This window comes from Phyllostomus discolor, chromosome 13 (genome assembly GCF_004126475.2).
Source record: "Phyllostomus discolor isolate MPI-MPIP mPhyDis1 chromosome 13, mPhyDis1.pri.v3, whole genome shotgun sequence".
Lineage (NCBI taxonomy): Eukaryota > Metazoa > Chordata > Mammalia > Chiroptera > Phyllostomidae > Phyllostomus > Phyllostomus discolor.
In genome coordinates, this window is record NC_040915.2 from 28,011,901 (window position 1) to 28,029,206 (window position 17,306).

Genomic DNA, 17,306 nt, shown 5'->3' on the forward strand with positions numbered 1-17,306 from the left:
CAAGGCCTTTACACTGGCAGCTCCTTCTGCCAGGAGACCCCTTCCCCCAGCCTTCTGCATGGCTGTCTCCTGCTTCAGTGCTTGGCTTAACAATGAACCCCTTCCTGGTACTGATGGGAAGGGGCTTCAGAGAGCCTTGGGTCGTTGGGGGGCTGGAAATATTCCGTTCCTAGTCTACTCGGAGGTAACAAAGAGTGCCCATGTGTAAACATTCATTGAACTGTTTAAGATGTGTAGACTTTACTGTATATAAGTAAACCTAAAAAGATGGAATCCAGAAAAAAAAAGAGTCCACCCCTTCCCTGTCTCCTGTTATTCCGGTTACTCTTGACCATGGCATGTGCATTTCCATCCTGGCACATAATTACATTATTTGTGTGTTTACTTGTAAATCGTACACCCCACTAGATTGTAAGGCTCTTGAGGCCAGAGCCTCTGTCTGTCTTGTTCCCTGTGGTAGCTCCTGGAATATGGCACAGTGCCTGCCGCCCAGTAGGTACTAAAAAAAAATAAACAAAAAAAAAAAATGGAAGGATGATGGATAAAAAAAGCTTGGATTTAATGGTGGAGAAAAAGGGGGCAGAGGAGGTCGCCCTGAGTCCGGAAGCTCCCGGCTCCCAGCCCCAGCAGACTGCCCAGGGGTCGTGCTCTGTAAGCAGAAGTCCAGGAGCGTGTCCATGGTCCCTGAGGACTCGGCGTCGGCCTGTCTACACTTCGTTGGGGTCCTCCTGGTCGGCGTAGATGAGAAAGCCTGTGAAGAGGCTGTCGGTCCAGTAGGGGTCGTAGAAGAGCCCATTCTGCTCTGAGTAGAAGATCTGCAGCCAGACCTCGTCCCCCTGCTTGAGAGCCAGGATGGTGGAGCCCGAGGCCACGTCGTGGTTGCCCGTGTTGGCGTCGAAGGTCCGGATGCGGTACTGGCCATTGTGCACCAGGCCGATGGCCAGGTGCTTGTTGGCCAGCGTGATGTCGTACGTGAAGAAGTAGATCCCTGGCACGCTGCAGACGAACTTGCCGCTGGAGGCATTGTAGTGACCGCCCTCGTTCATCAGGATCTTGTCGAACTTGATGGGCAGCCGCTCCCGTGGGTAGCTCTTGGTCACCGCCACTGAGAAGGCCGACTTGGCCTGGCCACTGCCGCAGCTGCAGGGGCCCGGGAGGCCCGGCTCCCCCTTCTTGCCCTTGGGCCCCTTCTTGCCCGGTGTGCCGTGCTTCCCTGGGGCACCACTCACGCCCTTGGGGCCGCGAGGGCCAGCCCGCCCAATGGCCCCGGCTTTGCCCTTCGGTCCTGGCTTCCCCCGGTTACCTGTCCGGCCAGGTGGACCTGGAAGACAGAGCAGCTGGCGTTATGAAGGGGTCCTCAGAGACCTAGGCAGAGGCTGTGGGCCTTGGCTTCCCGTCTTTGGAGCCAAGCCTTTGGGTAATGGGAAGTACAAGAGGGCTTTGGAGTCACGTGGGAGCGGGCGCAGAATCCGACGGTGTTAACCTGGGGCCCATCTCGCAGTCCCATCCGGAAAACAGAAGGGCGAGACATTCCAGAATCATTGTGGGTCAGAGCAAAATAACACAATTCACAGCCTTTTCTTTTCCTGTCTCCTAAGGAAGAGTCTGGTTTGCCTGCCAAAACAGTCCTACAACGGGTTGTGCTGGTAACGGGTGAGAAGAGAATTGGGAGCTTTTTGACCTCAAGGCGTTGACCTTAGTGAAATCCCTGCCTAGTGCCCCATCCCTGCGCATGCGCAGGAGGGAGTTCAGTGCAGCGCTGCTGAGGGTAGCGAACACTGAGAAGGACTAACTGCCCACGCAAGGACACATGCTGAAAAAATTATGTTCCACCCAGAACGGGCAAGTCTATGTAGGAGATTTTAAAATGAGGCAGACCTATGTGCACTATGTGAAAACCTCTTCAAAGTATCCTGTTAAGAGGACAGAGCAGGTGGCAGGAATTGTTTTGTTCAAAGCAAACCACCATGCTATTTTACACCCATTTAATAGCATGGAAGAGTGGCTGACCCATAGTAAGCACTTGCTGGATACACTCCGCCCTACCCTAGGCTACATTTCCTGTGGAAATGCAGGAAATACAGGCATTAAGAGTCCTTGGTTCTTAATGCCTGTATTTCATAAAATGTGCATTTCTTTCAGTAGGACATTTTTGGTCCATGATGATATAGAAAACATGTATTTTCATGTCCCCTAAACTCAATATAACATCTTTTTTAAAGATTTTATTTATTTATTTTTAGAGAGGGAAGGGAAGGAGAAAGAGAGAGAGAGAGAGAGAGAGAAACATCAATGTGCGGTTGCTGGGGGCTGTGGCCTGCAACCCAGGCATGTGCCCTGACTGGGAATCGAACCTGCGATGCTTTGGTTCGCAGCCCACACTCAATCCACTGAGCTATGCCAGCCAGGGCTCAATACAACATCTTAAATAAAACATATTATGGTAAAGAGCTGAGCCACGTCCAAACACAAATGGACAGTCGGTACAGTAGGGAAATCGGCAGAACTGGGTGTGGATGTTTTGAAAAGCCTGCCGAATGCCAATCAAGGATCCTGCTCCTGCAGGCTGTTGGTGCTAAAGAACATTTCAGCCTCGTTGTAACAAGGCAACTCCTAATTTACCGCCACATAAATTGGGTGTACAGAAAGTAATGTAGGCATTTTACACCCTAGCAAGATGCTTTGCTTCTTAGATGTATGTAGGCAGGCATTTTCCTGTGTTTTAGAGTTTTGGGTTAACATGTAATGCATTTAAATTTTTCTTGTTTTAGATAAGTGGGGAATAGATTCCCTAACAGTCTTTTCTCACCAAACATCTAATTTTAGGAACAGATTGTTTACACCTGGCAATGCCTGGCATTATTGTACACAATGTAAATACACAGAAAAAGGTTACACCATTTAAACAGCTACCAGTGGTTACCTCTGGAGGATGAGAGGAGGACAAGAAAGGGGTGCATATCAAGGGGGATTCCTGCTTCATTTGTATTGTTTAAATTTATTACAGTGAAAATGTATTTGTGTATTACTCATGTAACTAAAAATAAATAAAAGGAATGGGGAAAAATAAAACTAGGAAAGGTCACAAAGCTGTTCCTTGAAAAAATAAAAATAACCCTGGCTTGTATGGCTCAGCGGGTTGAGCGCCAGCCTGCAAACCAAAGGATGGCTGGTTCAACTCCCAGTCAGGGCACACGCCTGGGCGGTGGGCTAGGTCCCCAGTGGGGGGTGCTCCAGAGGAAATGGCAGACACATTGATGGGGTTTTTCCCCCTCTCTTTCTCCCTCCTTTTCCCTCTCTAAAAATAAATTAAATCTTTAAAAAAATGAAAATAAACACAAGGTGGGAGAACGAGCTAGGAGAAGAGGAGTGAAGAGAGTCATTTTGGATTTAAAAAGAGGGTCATTTTGGGGGGGATGGCAGATAAGGAAGCTTATGGGAAATCGAGGTGCTTCCTTCTTGATGACTTCTGAGCAATCTCAGGAAAAGCTGACTTGCTCTTCAAGGCCTTTCTGGAGATGGACGTACACGTGTCTACATCCAGGGGGCGGGTGGCTGGTGGTGGTCCTGGACTCTGGCTGGTCCAGGAGGAAACCCAAGCTCCATCTGGGTTACCCAGACCAGGGCTGCCCACTTCTCAACGCCGCCTTCCTCGGTGTGTGGGATTCATTCCAGCAGAGACTCAGCACGTGGCAGGAGAGGTGGCCCAAGGCGGCCCCAAGCCTGCACCCTCACAGCTCTTGGCCAGGAGGGAGAAACCAAGAGCAGAGACCTGTCTCCTCCCCCAGGGTTCCTAGGGTGAATGTCGGAGAAAGCTCCAGCTGGCCCTGCGTGGGGCACGTGTCCAGATCCGAATCACCCACTGCGGTCGGGAAATGGGGTAATGCTCTGTCAGTGTGAAAATGCCATACAAATAAGAGTTATGATTTTCCTACTGCTTAAAATGTACATTCTGGGGTGCTGCTGATGCTGGGACGTATCTGGTTACTGGGGTGACAGTTTGGAGGTATAAAGAAAGTCAAGGCTGAGAGGGTATGTAGACAGGACTCCGCGTGTTTGCTGGCTGCCTGGCATCTTTTCCTTTGGGGAACCCTGCTTCACTGCTCCATGTGGTCCCAGTGAGGCTGTCAATCACAGTGAACAACTGCCCTCACCACCCAATCACACACACCCAGGGGTGGGCATAAGGCCCAGTCCCTGGCGAATGGTGGTACCACACCTCCACGATCAAAGAGATTGGTCCAGGATGCGCATGTGATCAGGGAGGATCAGTCATCCTGAGATTTACTCTACGGATCAAGCCATGATGAGGAAGCCTTGAGCCCACCAGGAGCCATTTCAGGACTTCCAGCCTCCGTGAGAACAAAACCAACACACAGAGGGGAGCAGAGCCTTGACAACAATGTTCAAGCTCCTGGATCCAGCCATTTCTGAAGCTTAACGCTCGGACTTCCCTGTTGCACGAGCCAATAAATTCCACTTGGGACTATAAATTGGGTTTCTGCCACTTGCAACTGAAAGAGGTCTGAGTAATATTTCAGGAAACCTGCCCAAAGTCATTCAGCAAACCAAGGGTGCAGCTGGGGCAGGAGCACAGATTTAACGCCCACTGTTTCTCTCAGGAGGACACACGACTCGTTTTTTAAAGGGACGTTAATGTGGCTGACAATGACATGGATTGGCACCAGTTTTCAGTTCTCTGTGCCAGATGCTGTCAAGACCAGGTGGGCCCAGGAGGGGCAGGCGCTGGGCCTCTTACCTTCCTCTCCGCCGTCTCCCCGGTCACCGTCCTGGCCGTCCTGGCCATCTTTGCCAGGAAAGCCCATCCTTCCCACCATTCCCGAGGGCCCTGGGACTCCTGGGGGACCTGGTGGGCCTTGGGGGCCAGGTAGGCTGCAGACCAGTTGAGGGGAGCCCTTCTGGAAATCCCTTTTGGTGAAGGCAGCAAGCAGAGGGTCGGCCGCACAAGGGAGTGCACAGGCCAAGAGCACCCAAGGGATCATGGTGTCACCTGTAGGAGACAAGAGAGCTGTGAGCAGGGAGCAAGGCCACTGCCAGTTGTCAGAAAGGACGCAGGGGAGGAGGCAGCAGCTGGGAGAGGCTGGATGATATTTCTGGCTCCTGCTTGCTGCACTGCATCACATACGTACGAGTAGCTGGACAATGTCATCATATCCTGAGTATATGTTTGGATGAGCTGAGTCACGGGCCCAGAATATACTTTAGAGGGTCTTGGCGTGAGGCACTCGTCCTCACACCACCCTTGTCCCCTGGAGTGGCAGGACATATGGCCCAGTTACAGCTGACTATGGATGGACAGAAACGAGCCACAGTTTCATTCAAATATGTGACCCAAATGGAAAGCTACAAAGGCAGAAATACTTCAGATTGCAGGTGATGGTTTGCAACTTGCTGCTTCTCCAGGGATCTTGGGGTAGCCCACTGTGCGGGAGGGGAAATGAGGCTTCAGCTCTGAGTGACACTGGCGGGCCATGGTGGCACCTCCTCTGCCAGGTGCTCCCTGGGCGTCAGGCTCGGGCTGAGAGCCGTCCACACGTTTCTTCACCCTCACACATCCTTACCCGGTAGGTACACGTGAGGAAATGGAGGCCCAGAGAAGTTCACAACATGCCCGTCATTCCGTTATCAGCAGGGGGCGGGGCTGAGGCTTGGGCCACACCGGGCAGATCCAGAGTGTTTGCCCTTTTGTCCCAGGTTCCACTGTGTCCTCCTTATACTCTGTCCTTTTTTTAAGTTACAACTATCCATTGAAATGACATACTCACATGGTTTCTAAAATCAAACAATACTATGAGGCTTATAAGAAAAAACTGCTCTCCCACCCATCCTTAACCTCAACCCCCGCCCCAAACTCCGTCGGCTGTTTCTCCTGGAAACTGGTGCCCTGGACACTCCCCAGGCCCCAGACTCTCCGTCTCCTTCCCTTCCCGACTGCATGAGACTCTTGGGAAACTGGGCAGTGTGACTTGTGAGCTGTGACACATCGACACATCGGGGCTACCAGAAGGGAAACCGCATTCTGCAAGCAGGTTTGAACTGGTTTGGGAAGCCGAAATCTGCAAACGTTTTAGGCAAGGGGGGTGGGGGGGAAGGAAGCGGCAGGAGCGAGTCTCCCAGGCCGGCCAGCGTCCAGTGAACCGCTAAATGAAGACAGGCAGGAGAGAGGGGCAGCGTGTGCCCCAGTGGCCCGTCCCCTCTCTCGTCTGGCCTCCACCCTCAGCCACACATGCTGGGCAAGAGGGAGGAGGGCCTGTTCTCCAGCCTCTCTGGACAGTAGGGACAGGGCTCAGTGACAGCTGGCCCAGGGCAGGCCCCGGCGTCAGGGCGGAGGAGCGGGGCTCTGGAACACGCAGGGAGCAATGGATTTCTTTCCCGTGGCCGGAGCCAGGAACTGTTTTGGAAATAAAGGCAGGGTCACTGGATTCTAGTTCCAACCCAAGAGGGCGGGAGAGGAGAGTCTCCTTGGCCCCAGGGCACTCCCCAGAAAAACAAGCTCCAAATAGCCTTGCTCCTGCCTCTGCCACCGACCGCCCTCCTGGGTCTGCCCCCCCCCCCCCCCCCCCCCCCCGCAGGCTACTCTCCACACTAAAGTGGTGAGAAAACCTGGGGGTGGGGTGCCATGCCCCCAAGGAATCCAGACAGGTGAACTCCTCCAGGGTCTTTAAATAAATTCAGCATCACAAACTCGGGGAGAGCCCCAAGCAATGGTCTCCTCTAACCTGTTCAGCGAGGGACAGGGAAACTGAGACCGACAAATTGGCTGTTTGGAAATCTGCAATGCCCCAGGCACTGGGTGTCCCTTTCTACCGGAATGCTTTTATTTGCAGCTTACAATAAATCCTGTGAAGGTGCAGAACTTATTGTTCTGTTTTTCAGGGGTTCTAAGAAGTCAAATGAGTTACCCAAGGTCACGGGACTGGAGCAGAGGGGACAGGGTTTGAACCCCTGTCTACAGAGCTTGGAAGACCACACTGAACCCCCTGCACCTTGCTGTCTTGTCCTGGTATTCCTCCTGGTACTTCTGCTTCACAGAAGAGGGAACTGAAGCTCAGAGAGGCTAATTTGCTCGTGTTTACACAACTAGCTTGTGGCAGAAGTTATATTTGAACCTGGGTTTGGCTGACCCTGATGCTCAAATGCTTTCCATTATGTCAGCGTGTCTTTGATTTTTCCCCCTAAATATCCCAAATTACAGAAAAGACCTTGAAGTATGCGGCAAAGCTACACAGAGCAATAGAGAGGTTTCTTGGGTATTTTGTATTTTGTCATTTTACACACACACACACACACACACACACAACACGACTTTGAAAATGTTAAGAGTGATGCTTTTTCTCCCTCGGGACACTTGAGTAAATCGACGCGTGAAGAAAACCTTCACGCAGGAGGTTTTCTGCACTCGAGAGGCCTGCACTTGGCTTAGCCAAAATGATGGGGGTGGGGGAGTGGAGGTGACAGCCTCTTGGGCAATGACTCCCCAGCATGAGCCTCTTTGGAGTGTCAACTACTGGGTGTTTCCAGGGGCTGATCCAAAAGACCAGGGTGCATGAGCACACCCAGAGGCCATCAGTTCACTCCTTGCTCGGACCTGCCAAGAGCCTCCTCTCTGATCTCTCGGTCCTCTCCCCGCCCCCGCCATGGACACTCCATGCTGAAGCCAGAGGGGCCCTTTAAAAGCGTAATTCAGGCGCATCACTTCCTGGAGGATCCTACTGCAGCGGCTACTGGTTGCAAATAGCCAATGTAGGAACCCCTGATGACGTGGCTCACCAGGCCCTAAATTACCTGGCTGCCCCGGACAACCACCACCCCAACCCCAGCTCCACCCCACCTCTCACTGCTCCTCCAGACACCCCTTCTCTTTCAGACAAAGCTCTACTCTGCCCCTCTTTCTGACACCCAGGGGCCCCACCCTCTGGTATGCTGGCTTTCTAGCCTGTGTTTCGGCGTGAACGTCACATCCTCCAAGGCCTTCCCGATGGCTCTGCCATTGGTCCCCAGCTCCTTGCTTGTGCCTTTCCAGCCCTGCGAGCTCCCCCGTATTCCCTGCCTTTGCCTGCATCCCTGCTTCTGGGCTTGCTGCCTCCCCACTGTGTCCCCCATTAACACAGAAGCCCCACGGGAGTGGGGACCGCAGCTCACCTGCTGTCTCCCTGAGTTTCCAACTTTCTTGCACTCAGTAGGTGTTCAAGAAATACTTCCTTGATTAATGAGTGCTCGATACCCAGACTCTGCCCTTCAGAACACCCATCCACAGCAGAGGGCCAACAAGGCGGTGGACTAAATCCAAAAGGGCGCTGGTACTCTTGGGTTTCAATAAGTCGCCTCCCTTCTTGTTTTTTTTTCTGACCCAAACCAGAACTAATCCCTCCTTCCTTCTGACCTCTTAGACCTCAGGGGGCCCCACCTCGACTCCAGGAAGTGCGGGGGGCGGGGGGGTGAGGGGGCGTGCAGAACATTTTACGTGCAGCAGGTGCTCCACACATATCTGTTCAACCGATCAGAGGGGGGAAAGGTGTTGGTCCTTCCTCACCTTTTAAGAACGATCTTAGCTCCTAAATTGTCCTTTCTGGTGTGAGCTGGACAGCGGAGGCTGCATGACAGTCTTCCTGGCGGAGGAGAGAATGTTAGCTGGTTAATCCCCAGATAGAGAATCACGAGGTGCTAAACTTGGACGAAGGTCTTCAGTCTGGTTTTAATTTGCCCGGTTCCTGGCCTTCTCATCCTTCTGTTAAGCAGCCAATGAGTCATAAATATACAGGTTCTAGGGAAATGTCAGGCGCTACAGGGCCCCAGCCTGAGCTTCCTTCCTGCTCCCTCTTCTCTGACCCACAGGACATCCCCGCCCCCACCCCCCGCCAGTTCCTTCCCAGGGGCCTTCCACCCAGACTGCGGTGCGGGAAGGGCCAGGAACCCAGGAGTGGGACCTCTGTCTCTTGCTGACTCTACCTGAACACAGTCTACCAGTAGAGACTCCAGGGACACTTGTCTGCCTGTCAGACAAGCAAGGCTTTCAGGCCTGAGTTCCGGATAATCTCACCCTGGACATCAGAGAATATAAATTATGCTCAAATAAATCTGAGCTGCTGGTTGTCTACCCGTGACACACCGACAGGTAGGGGTGGTGTTTGGCTCAGTGATTAGGAGACATGAGAAACCCAGCCACTCAGTGTCCTCAACTATCCAACAGGAGAATAGAGTATCTACCTCTCGGAGTTCGTGTAGCTATAATGAGAAAACGTGTTCAAAGCATCTAGCGCAGTGTGTGACACGGTAAATGCTCAGCAGATGTGAGGAATCTGCCTAAAATGCCCCCTGATGCTGAGGGGGCAACCTCCTCCCTCCAAAGCCCTCGGATGGCTACCTGCCTCATCCTTCCCATCTCAGGTCTAGTTAACTTCTCCCCAGAGGGGCCTGTCCCAGCTCCGGATCTAAAATAGCCTGGGTCAGACCTCTCTGGCTTGGACCTCCCTGGTCTTTCTTCCAAAGCATGTGGAGCAAGTTGTGATTGTGTCTTTCTTTCTTTATTGACTTGTTCACGGTCTGCGTCTTTCCCCTGGCGTGGGAGGTCCAGGAAAACAGATGCCCTGCCCCTCTTGCTCTGTGTTCTGTCACCAGAGTCTAGCACGGTGCCCACCCACATGCACTGAGTGCTCAGCTCACAGTAGTTCCAGCCTTGAATGAAACGGTCACTGATAATAAAAGAGCAACAAGATCAAAAGCGGGCGGATGACAAAGCCACACTTGGCTACTGAGGGAAACCCAGTGGCATGAATGCACTTGGATTCATTAGACGTGGGTCTGCGTCCCAGCTTTGTAACGTCCTGGCCATGTGACTACAGAAAAGTCATTTCCTCTTATCTGGGCTTCCATCTCCTCAAGTACAAAGTGGAGACAGTAACGCTCACCCGCTGCCTTGCAGGGTCGTCCTGAGAATCCAACAAGGTAATGGGTGTTGAAAGCAAAACGTGATACAAACGTTAGAGCCTTGTTTCAAGTTATAATTGGTGACAACTGCGGCTGAACTAACAGCATGCAGACCTGACCTGGCACTGGGTGCCCCCCGGGACTATTTCACAGGGAGGCCCAGTTCTGCGTGGGGGAGGGTACCTGAATCTGGCCTAACTGGGCAAGTCTCCCAGTGTTCGGAGTTAAAAAGGAAGGGCTGGTGGCTGGAAGCGGGGCCGGGCTTGCTTGCAGATGAAATGCGCTAAAAATTGGCTTTAATGGGCCTGCAAATTCTATAATGAGAGACACCCCACGCCCTCCGCGAATTCCAGCAAGCAGATTGGAAACAGCCCTCTGCAGAGCTGAGGTCGTCCGAAGAGCCGAGACACCGACTGGAGGCGAGCGGAGTGGGTGCCGGCGACGCACGCAGCGGCGCTCGCCCAGCGTGCCCTTTGCCGGACTCTCCGGATCACGGCCCACTTGGACACTCGAGCACGCAAGGTCAAAAATACGAACCATGACAAGTCATGGGACCCACTTGTCACAAGGCCCCAGAAAATATCTGAGCCCTCTTCTGTCTTTCCACCCCCCGTGTCTGGCTCAGTCTAGAAGACGAGGTCCGAGGCCAAACCATGACCTAACGAGGTCTCGGAAGCCAGGGCCTCTCGGGGTTTTCCCCAGTGGCGCTCCTGAAAGCACACCAGCCTGGTGGGCACTGCACTAACACCCCAAATCCTGAGGCACCAGCAAACGTGGCACTCGATGCGGCCAACGTGGAGCCCACCCCTCTGGGCCCTGGGCTGCTTCACGTTGGACCTGAACTGCCTGTGCAGTGAGGCCCAGAGTCAGGCTCGGGGTGGCCGGGGCCAAGGCCCTCCAGCTTTGGACCTGCTCAGCACTGCCGTGTGCGAGAAGAATGCAGCGGCTGTGCCAGATGTGCGGGGAGGGGCGGAGGCCTGAGGGTGTTCAGAGCCCCGTGCCCAGCTTGTCCCGAGGGCTGGGAGCCTGTTTGCACAGTGCTGTCCAGCAGGCAGACGACATGAGGCCACAGGCCACTGGGAATGTCTTTACTGCCACGTTACAAAGGCTTCAAAAAGGCAGATGAGATTAATTTTAATAATAGATGTTATTTAGCCGGCTACATCTCAAACACCATCACTTGTAACCAGGGTAACAATTAGCAATGAGGTACTTTCCACCCTTTCGTTGGCACTAAGTCTCGGAAACCTGGTATGTATTTTACGCTTGCAGTGCATCCTCATTCAGGAACGCCACATTCCAAGTGCCCCACAGCCACATGCCGGCTGCTGCGTTAGCTCTAAGCCTAGCTGCTTGGATTGAAATCCCATGGACTGGTGGTGGGACTTTTCACAAATTACTTATCCTCTTTCCCTCAGCCATGTCCTCTGCAAAATGGGTACGACAGTAAGAACACCTACCTTACAAGGTTGTTATGAAGGTATAATGCTCCTGGAATATGGTTTGGCATAGGGAAAGAGGTATAAAAGCATTGCCCATTATTATTTCATTATTTCTTGTCCTTCTGCAAATCAAGCAAGATAATGGATGTTGGAGGTAACACCCGATACAAAAACTCAGACCTCGTTTATAACTGTAACTGTCACCAAAGGCAGCGGAACTAATGAAAACCAGCCTTGACCTTCCTCCAGGAGTCCTGCGGCATTTTGGGTGGAAGCCCCTGTAGTCCTAGAATACATTCTCCACTTTCACTTAGGCTAGTTTGAGTTGTGTTTCTGTCCATTGCTAACAGAAGAGTGTCCCAGGGAGCCTGGGCCTGAGCTCCTGCCTGGCCATTCCGTGCTGAGGGGAGTCATAGGGGTTCCTGCCTTGGCCCCATGCCGCTAAGCCGCCTGCATGACCACGCACTCCGTGACACAGGTGACTAATAAAGTCAGGGGACTCAATAGGACAGTGCTTGGTTCTTCAAGTGACAGAAGGCCAATGGGACATCATGCGAGCTGGTGCCTGGCACCGTGGCCTGGCGAGGGTGCCCAATCAGTGAGGCCGCCTATTTTTACTGCCTCTGAAGCTAGACGCTGGAATGAAAAGGTGTGGTTGCTGCTCTTAGAGGCACACGGTCTGGTTATAATGAGGATCCGGCCTGGCCTAGCTGTGTGACCGGGACAGAAAGCACACCTCACCCCTCCTGTCTCTGCATAACAGGCTCTCTCTCCAAGGGCAGCCAGGGCCACGCTGATGGCAGGGGAAGGAAATCTGGGGGCTAGGAGATTCCTTGGAATGGCATGGAGGGGCCACACTCAAAGATCGGGAAACTGAGGGAGAGGAACAAATTCTGAGCTCCGAAGGGTTAGGGAGAAGAGGCTAGGTTTTCCTTGACTTCCCTGGGCCCACAGGTCTCCAGGGAGCCCCTCTGGTCAGGCCCTACAGACGTTCGGAATAACTCTGCAAAGATCCGACATAGGACTAGTCTTTGAGAAGTGCAGAGCTGGTCCGGTGGTTAAGTATCATTTTCTAGCTATTGAACCTCTGGTAAGTTATACCTGAGCCTCAGTTTCCTCATTTGTAAAATGAGAAAAAAAAAAAAAACAACCAATACCATATGGTGATATTTGAATCATTTGAATTTGAAATAGCATGATGTGAACATATTTATGGTTTCACTTTATGGGTGAAAGTTTGCCAGGAACCTTGCAAGGCAGCGTGAATTGTGATCTGCAAACTGTGTTTATGCTGGAGCCACATGACAGCCCTGTTCGTGCCGGGAAACAGAAACCCTGCCATCCTTCTTTTGGCAGGTGAGCTCTGGAGTACCCCGGTTTGAACTATGTGAGGTCTTCAGGGAGGTCTCCCTGAGCAAGCTGATGCCTGTGCTGCCCTCACATTGTGATCAGGAATATTAAATGAGATCACGCAGTACCTGGCCCACAGGAAGTGCTCAGTGACGCCAGGGTCATCCTGACGTAAGAACAATATGAGAGAATGAGGAGAGAGATGATGGGAGAAGGTTAAAATGACAGCCCCGGTTGGCATATGAGTTTGCCACCCTTGACCTCGAGGAAAAGCGGGATTCTTGTGAATGTGTTCTCCATGCAAGTTGTGTGCTCTTGTTTCAAAGCTTCCTTTTTAAAAAGATTTTATTTATTTACTTTTAGAGAGAGGGGAAGGGAGGCAGAAAGAGAAGGAGAGAAACATCGATGTGTGAGAGATGTATTGACTAGTTAGTTGCCTCTCGCACGCCCCCAATTGGGGACCTGGCCCCACAACCCAGGCATGTGCCCTGACTGGGAATCGAACCAGTGACCTTTCGGTTTTGCAGGCTGGCACTCAATCCACTCAGCCACACCAGCCAGGGCTTATTTCAAAGCTTTGATGTTCATTTTCTCCTTTAATCTCCCCACAGTTCTAAGAGGCTGATACTATCAAGCCCATGTGGCAAAAGAGAAAACAGAGCTCAGAAAAATGAAGTCATTTTTCCCAGGTCAGAGCTGGGATAGAATCCAGGCCTGTTGGCTCTGGGCCCGGGGTTCATGACCCTGTGCCATGGATGACCCCTCTGCTTGGGCACGGGACCCATGTACACATACCTCCCAGGGCAGCTGTGTGAACCAGCCATTTACAGAAATCACAGACCCAAGGGAGGGTTATTTCCTTGTGCAAAGATTCAGCAAAGAATTCTTTTAAAAAGGAAACGTAGAGTAGAAGTTAAGTAACAGAAAATCAAATGTCTACAGGAGTTCATCTCGCGGGGACAAAGCCCGGCCGGCAGGAAGCCAAGAGTGCGTGCACTCCGCTCTGTTACCCCACGGCGAGCATCCCGGAGCTGACGGCAGCAGAGACCGGGACTGTGGAGGAGAGGTCGTCCCGGTCATCTGCGTCATCTGCAGGGGCACAGAAGGATGAGAGAAGGAACAGAACACAGGGCACGGGGGAGGGATTTGCAGAGAAAGAAACAGCTTCTTGGGGAGTTTGCCGAAGAGTTGATGGAGGCAGAGTGGCTTCAGAGGTGAACCCAGACTCGTGAAAGAAGTTTCGATTTGTTCGTGCAGTGACGAGCTGAGATTCTGTAGTAAGAACAAAGTAGGTCTGAACAGGCAGATACACGGGAAGATGGCCAAGGCACAAAAGGTGAAAAAGGCAAGCAACAGCAGGGAATGTAAAGTACGATTTGTCTTTGAGTTAAAAAACAAAAATAGATAGGCGCGTGCGCACACACACACACACACACACACACACATATATATATATATATATGAAATCTCTGAAAGGACGCAACCTCTTGTTAAAGGAGCTGCCTTTCAGAATTGGGAGATAAATAGGCTTTTGCCTTTCACTTGCTGCCTTTTTGAAGTGTCTGAATTTCTTACAATGAACACCGTTAGTTTTATGTCATTTAAGACAAAAGGTAACCCTGCCATTGCAAGATGAGCAGACAGGCAAGGCTGGTGTCCCTGCAGGGGCCGGGGGCAGCCAGACAGCTGGGAAGACGCAGGGTCTGCAGTGGCGCTCAGCATGAGAATGAAGGGCGGTAGTGGGGCTCCGAAGGCCTGGGGGCGCGGACGGGGGATGGGTGGTGGGTGAAGCGGCCAAAATGCATGTGAGCACCAGGTAACAGAGTAAGTCGGAGGACTGTGTAGACCGAGGTGCAGAAATGGAGAATGGGAGAGGACAGACTCCAGACGATGCTCAGCGGTGGGTCGACATACACAGGGCTCTGTCGTTGCTGTTGCCACTGGTTCAGCGTGGCAGGGACACAGGGTGTCTGGGAGATGGCCAGTCAGGGAGGGGGCCCTTGAAGGGCTCTGGGCAGGAGAGTTACGTGGTGAAAGGACAGAGGAGGACCACCCTGAGGCTGTGCAAAGCACTCACGGTGTTGGGGGAGGGGCCTGCGCTGGGAGGCCACTGGGGACCACGGCCAGGTGCAGCGGAGAGAGTCAGTCCTGGACTGGGGCGCTGGCAGTGGGGATGGAGAGCTGAGAACCAACTTTGGGGGAGGAGGGAGAGTGAAGAGAGTTGTGAAGAACGGGGTGCAAATCTCTGCTTTCCATGTAGTGCCTTTTGAGCTCCGTTTGCCGGTCTGTAGAATGTGTTTAATTAAGCAAGTGTTGTGAAGAGTAAATGAGATGATATATGTTAACGTTAACTGTGATTGTTAGCTTGGGTACTGGACTCAGACTCATCAGGGTTCAAATCCTTTATCACCGCTCCCTAGCTGTGCAACCCAGAGCAACTCATTAGCATCTCTGAGCCTGGCTCCTCTTTTGCAGATGCAGATAGGCTGTTGTCATGGAAATGGAAGAGCATGAACAGAGGGCTGGCAGGGCCCACCACAAAACAGGTGCTCAATAAATGGTAGAACTATTGCCAGCACCAGGTAAAACCACCGAGTGCAGAGCCTGGCACACAGTAAGCACTCAATAGATGTTAATTCATGTTGTATACAGTTCAGAAGGCAGAGGTCCAGAGGCAGGAATCCGTGAACTGCCTAGCCTGCAAAGAGGGGGGGCTCGCAGTCATCCCCCTCCCACTGACTCCTACCCCCCAGCCCGCCCCAGTGCCGAGTATCCCCACTCCTCCCAGCCCGCACCTTCCGCAGACAACCCGCGGACACTCACCCTCGCTGGGCCCGCCACGTCCCGGAGCGTCCGGAGCTGCTACGAAGCAGTCCGCCAGGCTCCGCGTCCCCGCCTCCTGCACCGCCCCAGGCATACTTTTCCTATCCCGTCACCGGCGGGAGCGCCTTCCTCCCGGTCACGTGGGCCGCCCGCAGCGTGGCGATTCCCTCTTCGGAGTTGGTTCGGAAAAAACTTTCAGCGCTGCCGTAAATTGGGTGTGTCAAGGCATCTCTCCGTGTGCAGAACCTGTCAGTGTATTAGGAGGGTTCCGTGCATGAAAGTGATTGTTACCCAGGCGCATGCAAGGGTGGGGGTACATGCTCATATGTCTGTCGCTTGCACGTGAGCTTTCATGTCACCCTGGATCTGAGGGTGCGTGCGTGGGGGCATGACAGCTTACAACAGACGCATTTCCCTGGGTACTGAATGTGCATGTACTTTGAGAGTGAGAATCATGCACACGTGTGTGTGCATGCATAAGCGCATGTGTGCACACACCAGAGCTCATGTATGCACGTGTACATGCACATGCAGCTTGGTGTGCAACCAAAGAATACTTCAGCTGCTGGGTGGACACGGTAGTGGCTGGATGTCTGTGTGCTGGGTGCATGTTTAAATGTGTATATGAGCACACATAACTATGTATCAGCCTGATGTCTGCGGGCATCTCCTCATGCAGTGGCTCAAACCTTGTGTGTGTTTACATGCATGCATGCCTTGGTGTGGGTTGTGTTCAGATGTGTGTGCGTGCATAATAGTGTGGAGAGGTGCCCTGGTCGCAGTCCTCATCTAGGCAACAAGCAGACACTAGGGGAAAAAAGGTCCTCAGAGGCCTGGCTTTTGCTTCTCCCTCTTCCTTCCACTGCTCTCTTCTACTAGCTACCAGCATTTCACTGGGCTGCCAGAGCATCTGGCTAACAGATGGTGTATGACCCAGGGTCTGCACTCAGAATTTTAATGCAGGTATGCATTCGAACTCTAATGCTGGTTCCACTATATTAGACAAGTCAGCTACTTCACAGATGGCGTTTCACTTTCTGAGAAGTTGGGAGAATAATATTACTGCACTGTCTTTACCCCTGAAGTTGGGATAGTCGCCCGTAGAGGTGTTGGTAAGCCACTGAACTACGTAGAGAACTATTACTAATATTACATAAATATTATTTGAGGATGAAAGTTAGTGGGCTCAATGAACATCTATTCAGCAAACATTTAATGAGCCTCTATTATGTGTCAGTCCCCAAGCTAGGCGCTGGGGAGATAGAGGTAAACCAAACAGGCGTGGTGTCTGCTCTTGTGGAAGTTGAGTTTCATGAGGTCAACTCAAGTGGTTTCCAGTGAAATGAGTGCTACAGAGGAGAAAAACATTGAGTGTAAAACTGGGGGGTTGGAGGGAGCTTGGGGAAGAGGTTCCAGTTGAGCCCTAAGGATGACGGAGACTGTCTGGGTGTAGGGGAGGTGTGAGTTCTCTACACATATGAAAGATGCCATGTGAAGTAGAGTGTAGTGTGCTGATTTGCAGATGGCTGGAAAGGGGGCTTCTGCCCGCCACCCCGTCTTGGTAAGTCGGTCTGTTCCCAGATGCGTCCGGATCGGAAAAGGTGAGGAAACCCTGCCTAGAATGCCTGGAGCCCCTTCAGAGCCTGAAGGGCTCAGGAGAGCGCCCCTGCCAGGGTGGAGTAGGGATCTGTGCGTGTTACCTACAGGGCGCCACTGCAGCAGAGGCTGAGACCGCTGGCCTGC

At 52.4% G+C, this 17,306-nt stretch overlaps 1 protein-coding gene across 2 annotated transcripts; it reads right to left on the reverse strand.

Moving 5' to 3' along the window:
* Positions 1–538: 538 nt before the first annotated feature.
* C1QTNF2 (C1q and TNF related 2) lies at positions 539–15,682 on the reverse strand. 2 transcript variants are annotated; one of them, XM_036014031.1, is made up of 4 exons: positions 15,564–15,619; positions 8,555–8,630; positions 4,760–5,011; positions 539–1,321 (listed from the first exon to the last, which is right to left on the reverse strand). In XM_036014031.1, the coding sequence occupies exons 3-4, from the start codon at positions 5,001–5,003 to the stop codon at positions 708–710; spliced, it is 858 nt and encodes a 285-aa protein (XP_035869924.1). In that variant the 5' UTR covers positions 5,004–5,011; positions 8,555–8,630; positions 15,564–15,619; the 3' UTR covers positions 539–707. The 2 variants fall into 2 exon arrangements, with proteins under 2 accessions (XP_035869924.1, XP_028384094.2); XM_028528293.2 differs by lacking the exon at positions 8,555–8,630 and having other exon boundaries at positions 15,564–15,682.
* Between the last annotated feature and the right edge of the window lie 1,624 nt (positions 15,683–17,306).

Bases quoted from the DNA above. Each gene is read 5' to 3' on its own strand.
- C1QTNF2 (XM_028528293.2), bottom strand. From the start codon at position 15,657: ATGCCTGGGGCGGTGCAGGAGGCGGGGACGCGGAGCCTGGCGGACTGC. The intron at 5,012-15,563 runs GTGAGTGTCCGC...TGTCTCCTACAG, and splicing joins ACGTGGCGGGCCCAGCGAGG to GTGACACCATGATCCCTTGG. The intron at 1,322-4,759 runs GTAAGAGGCCCA...TCTGTCTTCCAG, and splicing joins GGGAGACGGCGGAGAGGAAG to GTCCACCTGGCCGGACAGGT.